General features: G+C 30.4%; 1 protein-coding gene across 1 annotated transcript; it reads left to right on the forward strand.

Moving 5' to 3' along the window:
* Positions 1-3,254: 3,254 nt before the first annotated feature.
* LOC11419690 (AAA-ATPase ASD, mitochondrial) lies at positions 3,255-5,117 on the forward strand. The gene has a single exon (XM_003618391.4). The coding sequence runs from the start codon at positions 3,456-3,458 to the stop codon at positions 5,010-5,012; it is 1,557 nt and encodes a 518-aa protein (XP_003618439.2). The 5' UTR covers positions 3,255-3,455; the 3' UTR covers positions 5,013-5,117.
* Positions 5,118-13,532: the final 8,415 nt, after the last annotated feature.

The following is a 13,532-nucleotide window of genomic DNA, read 5'->3' on the forward strand; positions in this document are numbered from 1 at the left end:
TTGATATTTTTTTTAGGACAAATATTGATTATACTATATATATATATATATATATATATATATATATATATATATATATATATATATAATTATAATTAATATGTTATAATATTGTTTTTTTACGCCTTGATTAATTTTATCAAAAAAAATCTTGATAATTGTGGTTCAATTCTTTGATTTTTTTGTTAAATTAAAAATATTTAAAATTTCGATAATTGCTTATGTAATGTCACATCCAAACACTTCAATTTATGTAAGTACTTTTTAGTGTACATATCCAAACATAAATAGCTTATCAAGTATAAGAGCTTATGATATAAGTTCTAATGTTATAAACACTAATGCTATAAACATCTATATAAGCTGTTTATCCAAACGGGGTCTTAGTTTTAAGGAAAACTTGGTTCTTTACAAGCCAATTAGTCTTTATATAACTCGTTCTTATATAGCCTTTGATATAGTGTTCTATTTACGCGACCATTCTTTGATAAATACTTCATCGTTCATTCAAATAATATTGACCAAATTATACTCTTCTTTCATAAAGAGAAGCTTGAATCACGCCTCCATTCCTCGAGAATTAAAACCTTACTCTAAATATTAGGATTAGGCCTACCTCAGCCCTATAAAACTAGAGTGTAAGGCGATGACTACCTCTAACTTATGGACATATGTTCATGCCATTTCTTAGAATATCCGTGTTGATTCGGAGAAGGCTGAAGAATTACAGGAACTTTTAACACAAGTTTCACCGAAGGTATGTGATACCATTCTGTTGGATATGAAAGAAATACAAAAGTTTTACGGTAAAGTCTTGTTATTCGATATGTTGCTTAGCATGAGGAATGAAGTCGTGTTTAACAACAACTTTCAAGATACACACTGACATAATTGTTTTTAGGAGAATGCTAATGAGTGCCTTTGGAGCATTGGTTAAGTTCTTAAAATTAGTAAGTTTGCATCAAAAAGTGGTGTAGTTATTGCAAAACAAAAGTAAAAATTTATATTTTCAAGACAAAGTTTCTACTAATGGATTCCTTAACCAATGTCCTTAGAGCACTGGTTACCAAAACCTTTTTTATTTTATAAAATTATAGGGTTGACTTGTTAAAGCGACCCTTAAAAAAAAGATCACCTTAGCAAGCCGACCCTATGATATAAGACATTAAATCGATGTATGAAAAATTATTTTTGTTTGGCCTTTTTTTTGTACAAATTTTTGTTTGGCTTTCTATTAGGTGGAATTTGGATGCATTGGAAAACTTTATTGCTCTTAACACCTTGGTAATTGGTAAAAGATAAATGTGCATAGAAATTGCTTCATTTAGTGTCGTTAGCTACATTATGAAGTACTATTTGGTTGATGAGAAATGATTTTCTTTTCAATAGAAATGTGGCAAATATGACTGGAATATTTGATAAAATTTAACGGTTGTTTCGGTAGGGTTAGAATCCTAACTCGTTTCGGTATGTGTGGAAGATAGGCAAAACAATTTGATTTTTATATCCGTGGAATAGCCCACTATCATACATTAAAAATAGGCTAAATATCACTTTTGGTCCTTTTAATTTGAAAGAATTCTCAAGTTAGTCGTTTAAGTTTCAAAAGTTTCAATTAGGTCCTTTTAATTTGACAGAATTCTCAAGTTAGTCCTTTAAATTTCAAATAGGTTTTTTTAGTTGATAAACTATTTCATTGTTACCCCTTCTATCAGTCTAATTTTAACTGATGCTGATGTAGCCGTTAAGTTGTTGACTTGGATAAAAATGCTAAGCTCCAGGGTGTCAAAACGCTACATTTAATGGTCACAAATGATCATTTATAGTGCTGGAACGATCATTTGTTACCATTAAACGTAACGTTCTAACACCCTGAAGCTTTTAAAAAACAGCGTTTTGATCCAAATCAACCACTTAACGGCTACATCAATATCAATTAATTATTAACTAACAACAGGTATAACGGTGAAATAGTTTATCAACTAAAATGACCTATTTGAAACTTAAATGATTAACTTGAGAATTCTGTTAAACTAAAAGGATCTATTCGAAACTTTTGAAACTTAAATGACTAACTTGAGAATTATGTTAAACTAAAAGGACCAAACGTGATATTTAGCCTTAAAAATATGATTTTTTAAAGTGTATTGGGTTTTTTTTTTTTAAAGAAAGTGTAATGGGTTTTTAATACCCTTGTATTCATGTTAATGCATTTGCTTATAAAAAAAGTCGCTTATCAGTAGATCACACTTAATTTTCAGTTCATGATTGATGATGAAATCACATATTAGATGTAATGTAACTTTAAATAAAAAATTAGTTAGTCTAAAATCAAATTCCAAATATCGCACTCTATCACTTTAAAAAGGAAAATTAAAAAAATATCATAGAAATTGTTAGTATGTCATAAATAATAATTTTTTCATAAAGAATGATGCAAGGATGAAGGATAGTGCGATTGAAAACGATATATTTTGTCTTACTGGGAAAAATATTTAGCCGGCATTCCAAATAAATAATGTTCAAATACCATTTTTCGTTTTTATATATTTTCTTTGGTTATGTGAATTTTTGTTTCTTTTGTCGTTATTTGTTAATCTAACCACTCTTTGATGAGTTCAATTCTCACTGTTTTTGTGAACTTTGAGGCATGCTTTATGCTGGTGAGTCTTGAAGTCAAGAGAAACTCTTGCATGATCACAACCCTAAATTGAAAATAAGCTTAATAGCAGTTTTCGCTCTCCAACTTTTACAAAGTTGCGATTTTGGTCCCCTAAAAAAAAAAAATACAAAACCGTCCCCTAAGTTTTGCAATTGTAGCAGTTTTGGCCCCCCAATGTCAATTTTTGGTAAAATAAATAAAAAAAAAAACACGTGGTACCTCACTTAGGGTGCCTTAGGGTGCCACGTCAACGTAGAGCGAGTCAAAATTGGTTTTGCGGGCCAAAACTGCCACAAATGCAAAACTTATGGGACTGTTTTGTAGTTTTTTTTTTCTTCTTAGGAGGTAAAAGCGCAATTTTGAAAAAGTTAGGGGTCTAAAACTGCTATTAAGCCTTAAAAATATTTGAGTGCATACACGCAAACGACATAAATTAAAAGAGAAATAAACCAATCACACCATTTTTTACTTTTATTTTTAAATTTTTCTTATTCTAGTGTGTGTGCCTAAGCATATTTTATTTATGTTTGTAACCAATTTAGACTTTCTTTTATTAAAAAGAAAAATTAACTACTCTTGTGTCTCATAGTAAAACATGGCCCCCAAGAAACTCACAAGAAAACAAAGAGAACCTACATAGTCTTTTCCAAGTTGTGAAAGAAGAACACTTGAAAACACTCTTAAGTATCATACTGCTTATAAATACCACACACCTATTGAGTTTATACAACACAAAAGTTAGGATCATAACCATATACATTACCTAACATTTAAACATTTCGTATCATAAGAGATGGGAATTAGGGAAATATGGTCAAACCTAGGCTCAATAATGGCTAGCATAATGTTTGTATATGCCATGTATGAGAAATTCTTCCCACCAGCACTTCGTAGATATCTTCGAAAATACACTCACAAATTCACCAACTTCATGTACCCTTACATCAAAATAACCTTCTATGAGAAATCAGGAGATAATCTCAAACACAACAAAACATACACAACCATCCAAACATATCTTAGTGCTAACTCTTCACAAAGAGCTAGAAGACTTAAAGCTGAAGTTATCAAAGATAGCCAAAATCCACTTGTTCTAAGCATGGATGACAACCAAGAGATCACAGATGAGTTCAATGGTGTCAAAGTTTGGTGGTCAGCAAATCACATCACCTCAAGAACACAATCATTTTCAATATACCCTAGTTCAGATGAGAAAAGATTCTTAACCCTAACTTTCCATAAAAGGCATCGTGAACTCATCACTACCTCTTACATACAACATGTTTTGGAACAAGGAAAGGCTATAACAATGAAGAATAGGCAGTTGAAGATTTACACTAACAATCCAAGTAATGATTGGTTTAGGTATAGAAGCACAAAGTGGAGTCACACAACTTTTGAGCACCCGGCAAGTTTTGAAACACTTGCTTTGGAACCAAAAAAGAAAGAAGAGATTCTAAATGATCTTGTTAAATTCAAGAAAGGGAAAGAGTATTATGCTAAAGTTGGAAAAGCTTGGAAACGTGGTTATCTACTTTTTGGTCCTCCAGGAACCGGTAAATCTACCATGATATCGGCTATTGCTAATTTCATGAACTATGATGTGTATGATCTTGAATTAACAATTGTCAAGGATAACAATGAGTTGAAAAGACTTTTGATTGAGACGTCGAGTAAATCGATTATTGTTATTGAAGATATTGATTGTTCTCTCGATCTCACCGGGCAAAGGAAGAAGAAAAAAGAGAAAGATGATGTTGAGAATGATGAAAAGAAGGATCCTATAAAGAAAGCTGAAAAAGAAGAGAAAAATGAAAGTAAGGTAACTCTTTCGGGTTTGTTGAATTTTATTGATGGAATTTGGTCAGCATGTGGATCAGAGAGGATCATAATTTTCACAACTAATTTTGTGGATAAACTTGATCCTGCTCTTATAAGGAGAGGAAGAATGGATAAGCATATAGAAATGTCTTATTGTAGCTATCAAGCTTTTAAGGTTCTTGCAAGAAACTACTTAGATGTTGAGTTTCATGATGATTTATTTCCAATTATTGAAAAGTTGTTGGAAGAGACTAATATGACACCTGCTGATGTTGCTGAAAATTTGATGCCAAAGTCAATCACTGAAGATTTTGAAAGTTGCTTGAAGAATTTGATTCAATCTCTTGAGATTGCAAAGAAAAAGGATGAGGAGGAAGCAAAGAAAAAGATAGAGGATGAGGAAGTAAAGCTCAAGGCAGAGAAAGAGAAACTAGAATTGGCTCAAGAGGAAGAAAAGGTTAAGGCTGATGAAAAGTTAGAGGAAAATGTGAAGGAGAATGGTGTGAAAGAGAATGGCGTCATCCATTGATTTGGATTAGATTAATTTCAGTATTTAAGTCAATTTAGTGTATTCAGTAGTCTAAATAATATTTTGAACCTTTTATATAAAAGCATGGTTAAGTATTATTATGTATATGTTCATATTTTTTGTTTTAATCAAGTAAATAAAAAGGCTAGAGAGGAGGAGGAAGCAAAACTAATGAAAGAGAAAGGTAAACAAGAAAATGCTCAAGAGGAAGAAAATGTGAAGGCTAATGAAAATTCTAAGGAGAATGGTTTCATCCATTAACTTGGATTGGATTAGTTTCTGTAATATTAATAATATTTTTAAACTTTATATTAAATCCTTAATAATGTATTATGTTGTTCCTCTACAAAAATAAAAAAAGTATTATGCTGTTCATGTTGGTTGCTTTTGATTGTTAACGGCCATGTTTAGGTGTTTGCAAGGGGAAATTAGTAAATTTTTCTGCACATTTTAGGGCAAATTTGTTGTTGTGCACAATTGTGAGTTATATGTTTCACATCGGATAAAATAATAAAAGTTGAACACCTTATAAGTAAGAGGACCCCATAAACTCATTGCCTTAAGGTTTTGGGTAAGAGTGTGGTATCTCTCTTGCTTGAGTGGTTGTTCTAGCCTCGATGTGGACGGTCCCCCTAACTCCCCTCATGATCCAACAAAATCACATCAAAGATTATGTATATTAGGATTAGGATAGGATAGGATAGGATAGGAATGGATTAGGATAGGATAGGATAGAATTATTTCTAAACTTTCTTTTTTGTTTACAAAATAAAAAATACCTCACTTTCAAATTAAACATCAAGATAGTTCCACGTCTAAAATTTCTACCACGTCTAGTTCAAGATATCAAGGATATAATACCTTCAACCTACAACAAATTTCATTAATTTGTTTTTAAGAAAATGAAATTGATTAAAAAAAATCAGAAAGGAAACATTTTAAAAAAATAATATTTACTTTTCTGCGTGAAAGATCAAATGGGCTAATAATTAGAATGTGAATAAATTTGAGGTGTATTGTGTGATTAAGTGGAATCTAATTTAGAGTTTTAGATGAGTAGTATGAATATTTAAAAAATGTAGTTGAGTGGTTTAAATAATTGGGAAGTGTGAAGTAATATAATGTATTATGTGAAACTCATTTATACCACCCATATCGGTGGCATGATGTGGTTGCTATGGGCTATATATAATGGCCATACTTGGTGAAAGCTATTGTGAGATGGATAACTCTACTCTACCGATCTTTGGTATATGTACAAACAAAAAATTTGCCTAATATTATATTACTTGTTTACGCAAATTTGACATTAATTGTTTAATTTATACTCTAGCGATGTTACCCGATAGAAGAATACAAATGCTAAAGGATGATTCTGATGTTAACATTCTATCATCTAATATTTAAGCATGCCAACTCTTATGTTTTTTTAATGAAAGTTGAGCATGCTAACTTTTCTTATTTTAGGATTACATTTCATCCCGTTTCAACTACAAAAACATCAGAAAAGTTCATCAATTGAGAGTAAAACCACAGATAACATAAAGCACGCATGGAAACAATTAGGGTCACTTATATAGCCACAATCATGTTCATATATGCCATGTTTAAGAAGTTATTTCCTCGTTCCTCCTGCTCTAGTTACATTATAAAAAGTCTGAAATCAACCAAAAGAGAAAACATACTAAGACGGAAGCTTAACATTTTCAATACGCGATTAAGCCTCCAAAAATGATAATCAAAATTCAAAGCAACATATATTAATTTCAACCATAAAATAAAAAAGACGGAGGCTTAACATTTTCAATCAAAGCTTACAAATGCTTCTCCTTGTCCTGAAAAAATCATTTATTCCTCACTTAGTGAATGACCCAAATCACGAAAAGTCAAATAATATTAAGAGCCGAACATTTTTAGAATAACCCCCTAACCCACCAAACTAACCGAGGTAATCCAATAAATTGCCTTGAGATGTCATTGAGAAACCTAACCAACTTGAAATTAGAGGCAAGATTCTACCATACAAATCACATTTCACAAATAAGTGATCCATGTCTTCATTCAAACCATAATTTACCGGATAATAATCTACCACCTATGGAAATTATCCTTTGTTGGAACACGGTTAAGAAGCAAACACCAAACAAAAATATTAATTTAGTGGAACTGTTTTTAACCACAAAACATGATTGTTATCCAGATAGGTGTTGTCTTCCACTTCAGTCAAGTTGTTATAAACACTACCTACCGTATAACATTGGGAGGAATGTAACTTCCAAACCCATCGGTCCCACACCTTAACCAACAAAACAACTTAAGATAATCGCTCAACGCACTCCCCCACCAACTTCTCATCTCAAGCAAACAATCTCCTTCGCCACTTCCTCGTCTCACCGTTCACTCCCCAGCCTAAAGCATTCATATCTGCTACATCATCATTTTGTTTTCTGCTAAGTCATAAAGCCTACTATATCTAATGATGATATGCTGTCATTATGTAATTTTTAGGACTTATTTTGACAGTTTGATAGAGTTCTAAGGCAATATGAGGTAACCAGGGGTGTGAAAAGCTGAAATTCTAAAAGTGCTGAAAATAGGCAATCGTGGCGCGATTTTATGTAGCATGGCACGATTTTGTGACCAGAGTGAAGGTTTGGTTCTGCCACTAAAATCGTGGTACAATTTCTGGTGGCGTGGCGCGATTTTGCAGAATCGTGTCTCGATTTTGGGTGCAAAAAATATTTCCTATTTTAGTTGAAGTCAGTGCTAGAAACAAGGGTTACGATTTTGGAGAGCAAAAGTGAGATTTTGAGACCTGAAGACTTCTAGGGGGCGACTTCATCAACCTTTTATCGGTTCATGTATGTTTTAATTCTTATATTGATTATGCTATTTGTAAACTCAATTATGAGTAGCTAAATCTCTTAGAGATTAGCTCTGAGATGATTCTATGTCACCCCAATTGAAATATGTTGTTGTGAAACTCTATATATTGTGAATAACAATCTAGTTTTTATTCAATTCAATTGTTCTTAATGTTTTTTATATCATGATAAAATATAAACATGATTTCGTGATAATGAATGACTACTGACCCTAGCTTTCAACTTAGACCTAATTGAATTGTTCAAATAAACATGGTTAGTCTAGGAATGGATAATCTTTTATTTGTGATATTAAGTTAACGTTCTTTAAAACCTTCAAAGAATATTAGACCACCTAAGGAATTAGGGGCTGTAGTTTGAGAAGAGGGTCCTATGTCAAGGGATTGATTATGGCTATTTTGTTAACCATCGTGAAACTAGAGAATCATTCGTAAGAAATAGGTGCAGTATACCAATTAGGGGGACTTAGAGGATTCGAAAGACTTGATCTCATCTATCTCCTTATCTTTTCCAAAACTATCTTTATTTTCTGGTAAATTAATTTTATACAATCAAATCTACTGCCTCAGACACCAAAATAATTTACACATCCTAGATAGTAACCTTATTGCTAGACTGAGATTAACACAATCCTTGTGGATACGAACGTATAAATTTTATTACTTAATTCAATTCATTTTTAGTACACTTGCTAATAGTCTATCATCTAACATTCAAAGAAATTTTATCGAGCCATGGATCTCTCCAAAACAGGGTAGAATACCCATCATCCACCTCACAACCAATATTATTGAGCAACCAACCCCCATCTACGAATCCAACACCCTCTCTAATCTTATTCACATTCTCACATCAAACATATCCTCTACCTCCCTCAAAACACGTTCCCCCTCCTTCCTCGCCATACACATCACATTGTTGAAACAAAAATCTTTTTGATGAATGTTTTAATGATAACAAACCTTATGGAATAAACACTAAGTTTTATGAATTGTGATCTATTGATGTTTGCATTTGAGTCTTTTCAAAGAAGTTGACAAGAAAGAAGTCTCTGACAAGTGCATATATATACTCATTGAAAGAATACCAAAATAGTAGTATCACAAGCTCAAAGAAGATATAAAAAGAATATTGTTTGAATCAAATGAGTGTTGATTGAAGATTCAACAAGAAGATGAATTTTATGATCAATTGACTCATCCTTGTCACCACTTGGTTTTCAACAGAGCCTTAAAGATTCGAGGAATAAAGAGTTAATATTTGAAAGGAATGATCTTCAAATGAGTATTATGTTGTCCATTTTGACATCATTAGAATCTCATATAAAGACATCATAAGAAGGAGAAGATCATAAAGCTACTAACGAGCAACCTGCTTAAAAAGATTATGCTTATTGATGCTTGGAATTCTCCATCCAAAAGGGAAAAAAATCCGAGAAAGAAAAACATGTTTTTCTCATTTAATCTCAAAGGTACACTCATTTATAAGCTTTATAATATCTGAAAATTGATATGCAATGTTTTGTTATAAATGATTGGATGCTCTTAGAAATGCATGATAAAATCAATTCCAAAAATATGCGACTTTAAACCTTAGTTGTGATTTGTGATACATGCATCAATCTAATTCTTAGCCTAAAATGAAATAAATCATTCATTATTGGTTCCTACTCCTTTCATGGAAATATAATATCCATAAACATTTTTATAATTCAGTTTTGATGATTAAAACTGTTGCATATGTATTATGTTTTGAGAAGACATGTTAAAAATGCATTTAATATGAATTTGTGTGTTCTAAATTCAATAAGGAGTTAATGTTGTATCAGGAGAAATTTCTGCATAATATTCCATAATTCTACACTCAGTTCTTCTGAGATATCTTTATGAATGGTAAATGATTCAACATCATTTTGACAAAATTCATCTCTCGTTATTCTTAATAAAATCATACTGATGATTCTTACAATGCACTTTTAAGTAAGTTATTGTCGTCAAAAGCATTTTGAATTATTCTCATTTTTAGTAGTTCATCTAAAATTTGTTCCTAAAATGACATATCATGATATGCCTTAGAATTGGATCATAAAAATATCTTAATTATAAAATTTGATAACCGTATGAAATTTGATGATGTACATGAAATTTATTCTAGTTTACTCATTAAATATTCATTTCTTGATTCTTAAATGATATATTTTCAATATGGTTTTTGAAAATATTTTAATATGAATTATGATAATTCCATTCTCCAATCATGTTTTTAAATGGATCCGAAATTAGGATTGATCTTTGAAAGATTTTCAAAAGAAACACATCTTTTTTTTCTTGAACTTTTTAAAGTGTTGAGAATGTTCTCATCACAATGAACAATTAAATTTTTGCATCTAAAAGCCAAATGAATTAACACTCGTGTAAGTTTATTTTTTTGGCAATGCTTTAAATGAATATTGATAGCATTGTTGATCAATATATTGTTATGTGAATGTCTTTCTATATCTTTTATAGAAAATATGTTCCTGATCATTAAATAAATACTCTTAGTCTCTTAATCATAATGCATGATAAACCTGAGATTTAGAACAAGAAAAATGTTATAATATAATGTTTTTGATAAAACAATATATGTCTGCCATTTGTTTTTCTTACATATGTATTTTCATAATTGATTTGTAATGACTTATATAAAATCATATTCAATTTCTTTCATTATGAATATTCTAATTGAGGTATATCGTTGAAAGAATTTCAACAACAAAAGATCATATTACTGTTTAACAAGAGAATAATTTGTGTGACTTGTTTAAAATTGATCTAAAAAGGGATTTACACATTTCGTTCCTTAGCTAATATTAAACATGTTCTTATCATGAAGTTTTGTTGAATCATTGTTGAATGTATACCTTATTGCACTTGCAAAATTTGCAGACAAAAATAGAGATATAAACATCAATGACACATCAATATATATTTGTGCATAAATATGTTGCATAAATACTTTTCTTCTAAATACTTGTGGAAAACATGTAATTGATTTATATTATAATGAACAAATCATCTTGCATAGAATTATCATTTAAAGATGTTTATCCGAAAAAATTCAGAAATACCTTCATCATGAAAATCTTTTGAAGAGAGAATTTTTTTTTTTTTTTGTCATTGTGTCAAATGACTCTTATTTTATCGCTTCCACTAAATGAATAATTTTCTCTCTATTTCAAACATTGTTGAACATGACTAAGTAGTCATAATTACCATTATTCATGTTTTATAATAAACTAAAATGAATATTAATCATGATACATGCTTGATTAAGTTTGATGTGACAATATGACTTCTCAAAAACATGATTCTTATGGGCAATATCTATTTTTTTTTTTTTTAATATTCATACCCAATACTTTTTGATAGATTCCAAAAGAGGGAGATATATATATAATGAGAGAGAAACATAGGATGAGGAGAAAAATCCAAGATGGATTTAATCAATGAAGAATGTAAAGAATTAACCTCTTGCATATGTTTATGGGGAGTTTAATTAGAATGATAAGAATTAAACTCTTGCACGTGTTTAGGGGGAGCTTAATTTCATATCTATGAACATTCTTACATTTCTTATTATACACATCCATAAAACTTAAGAGTTATTCAAAAGAGGTTTGTCATCATCAAAAAGGGGGAGATTGTGGAAATAAAAATCTTTTTGATGAATGTTTTAATGATAACAAATCTTATGGAATAAACACGAAGTTTTATGAATTGTGATCTACTGATGTTTGCACTTGAGTCTTTTCACAGAAGTTGACAAGAAAGAAGTCCCTGACAAGTGCATATATATACTCATTGAAAGAATACCAAAATAGTAGTATCACAAGCTCAAAGAAGATATAAAAAGAATATTGTTTGAATCAAATGAGTGTTGATTGAAGATTCAACAAGAAGATGAATTTTATGATCAATTGACTCATCCTCGTCACGACATGGTTTTCAACAAAGCCTTAAAGATTCGAGGAATAAAGAGTTAATATTTGAAAGGAATGATCTTCAAATAGCTTCTAAAAGAGTTTAAGGAAAAGGCACAAAAGTTTCATTCAAGAGAATGATTCAATGTACCTTCATGATTACATGCATGCCTAAACTAAAACATCTCAAAGATACTCAATGGACAAGATACATTGTGTGCAATCACCAAGAGGAATTATGTGATAAATTGCATCATCAACAAAATAATTCAAGGTTAATTAATCAAGAAGGTATTATCATCTTATATAGAAGAGAACATCATCAACTCTGATGAAAGAACGTTCTCATAAAGAGGATGCCTCTTACACTCGAGATTATTCTCATCATTTGATTAAAAGGATTAGAATCAACTTTGAAGAGAAACCAATTCATGAATGAATTATTTATTAAGTCACTCATTAATGATATTGATTGGAAAAATATCAAAGAAGAAAATTCATGATCATATGCTTGAAGATTCTATCATAAAAGATTTAAGATGATCGAAGAATCTTCCATCATTTTTTAAGATATGGTTGGGAGAATAGAAATCAATCAAAGGAATATTTACTTTGAGAAAGGTTTCTCACGTTCTTACAAAGAACATTATGGTTATACAAAGTGAAGAGAACATCCCCACTCGATGTTTTTAAAGATAACACATGTGTTATTCTTCTTTCTCTCTCCCTCCCTCCCTCTATCTTTTATTTTTAGACAATATGCACACACCATCACACACATTAATATTTATTTATCTTCAGAATATTCTGGTCCTAATTAATCAAAACCAAATTAATTCAGAGTTCTCTGGTCCTTAAATAACCATTAATATTATTTTATCATTCAGCTTAATAATTAATTATAATTGCTTTATATTTATCCAGAGTTCTCTGGTCCTTAATTAACCATAATATTATTTTATCCGTTAGTTTCAATAATTAATCTTATAATTGTTATCCAGAACATTCTGATCCTAATACAACTGCTTAATATTTATATTCTTCCAGAGTTCTTAGGTCCCAGGTAATTATTAATATTGTTTTATTATTTTAGTCTCTTTATTAATTATATAATTATTATCTATAACCATTGGCGGAGCCATGTATAAGTGAGGGGATGCAGCTGGGCTTTTAAATTTTGCACATGATGGCACTGTTTTCATGCTACTTGAACCTACTGATATTTTAACATTGCACCACCTGACCCAAAGATTTTGCACTAATAAGTAATAATCCAAGTTTTCCTCACCTTATAAATGACCCAAGTCTCACTTTTATGTTGGCACAACAATGTTTGATTCAACGAGAAATAATTAACTTGCTTTTCAATATACTCTATTTGGTTTTTCCTATTACATTTGTTTCCTTTGATTTTGTTATTTTTGGTAATATTTTCTTATTAATAATTGTAATAATTGAATTCCTTTTAAAGTAATATATATTACTTAATATTTTATATTCTTTCATAGCTTAATACTCCCACCATCCTAAATTTTAACAAAAAAAATTCACTTTCTTTGTCCCAAATTATAAATGAAAAAGACAAATTTTTATCCTATTTAATTATGTTGGTTTCAAAAGTCATCTTTTCCAAACAAAAAAAAAAAAAAACGCTAGGTGTACTCAATTTACTCT

The sequence above is a fragment of the Medicago truncatula genome, chromosome 6, assembly GCF_003473485.1.
Source record: "Medicago truncatula cultivar Jemalong A17 chromosome 6, MtrunA17r5.0-ANR, whole genome shotgun sequence".
In the NCBI taxonomy this organism is placed as follows: domain Eukaryota; kingdom Viridiplantae; phylum Streptophyta; class Magnoliopsida; order Fabales; family Fabaceae; genus Medicago; species Medicago truncatula.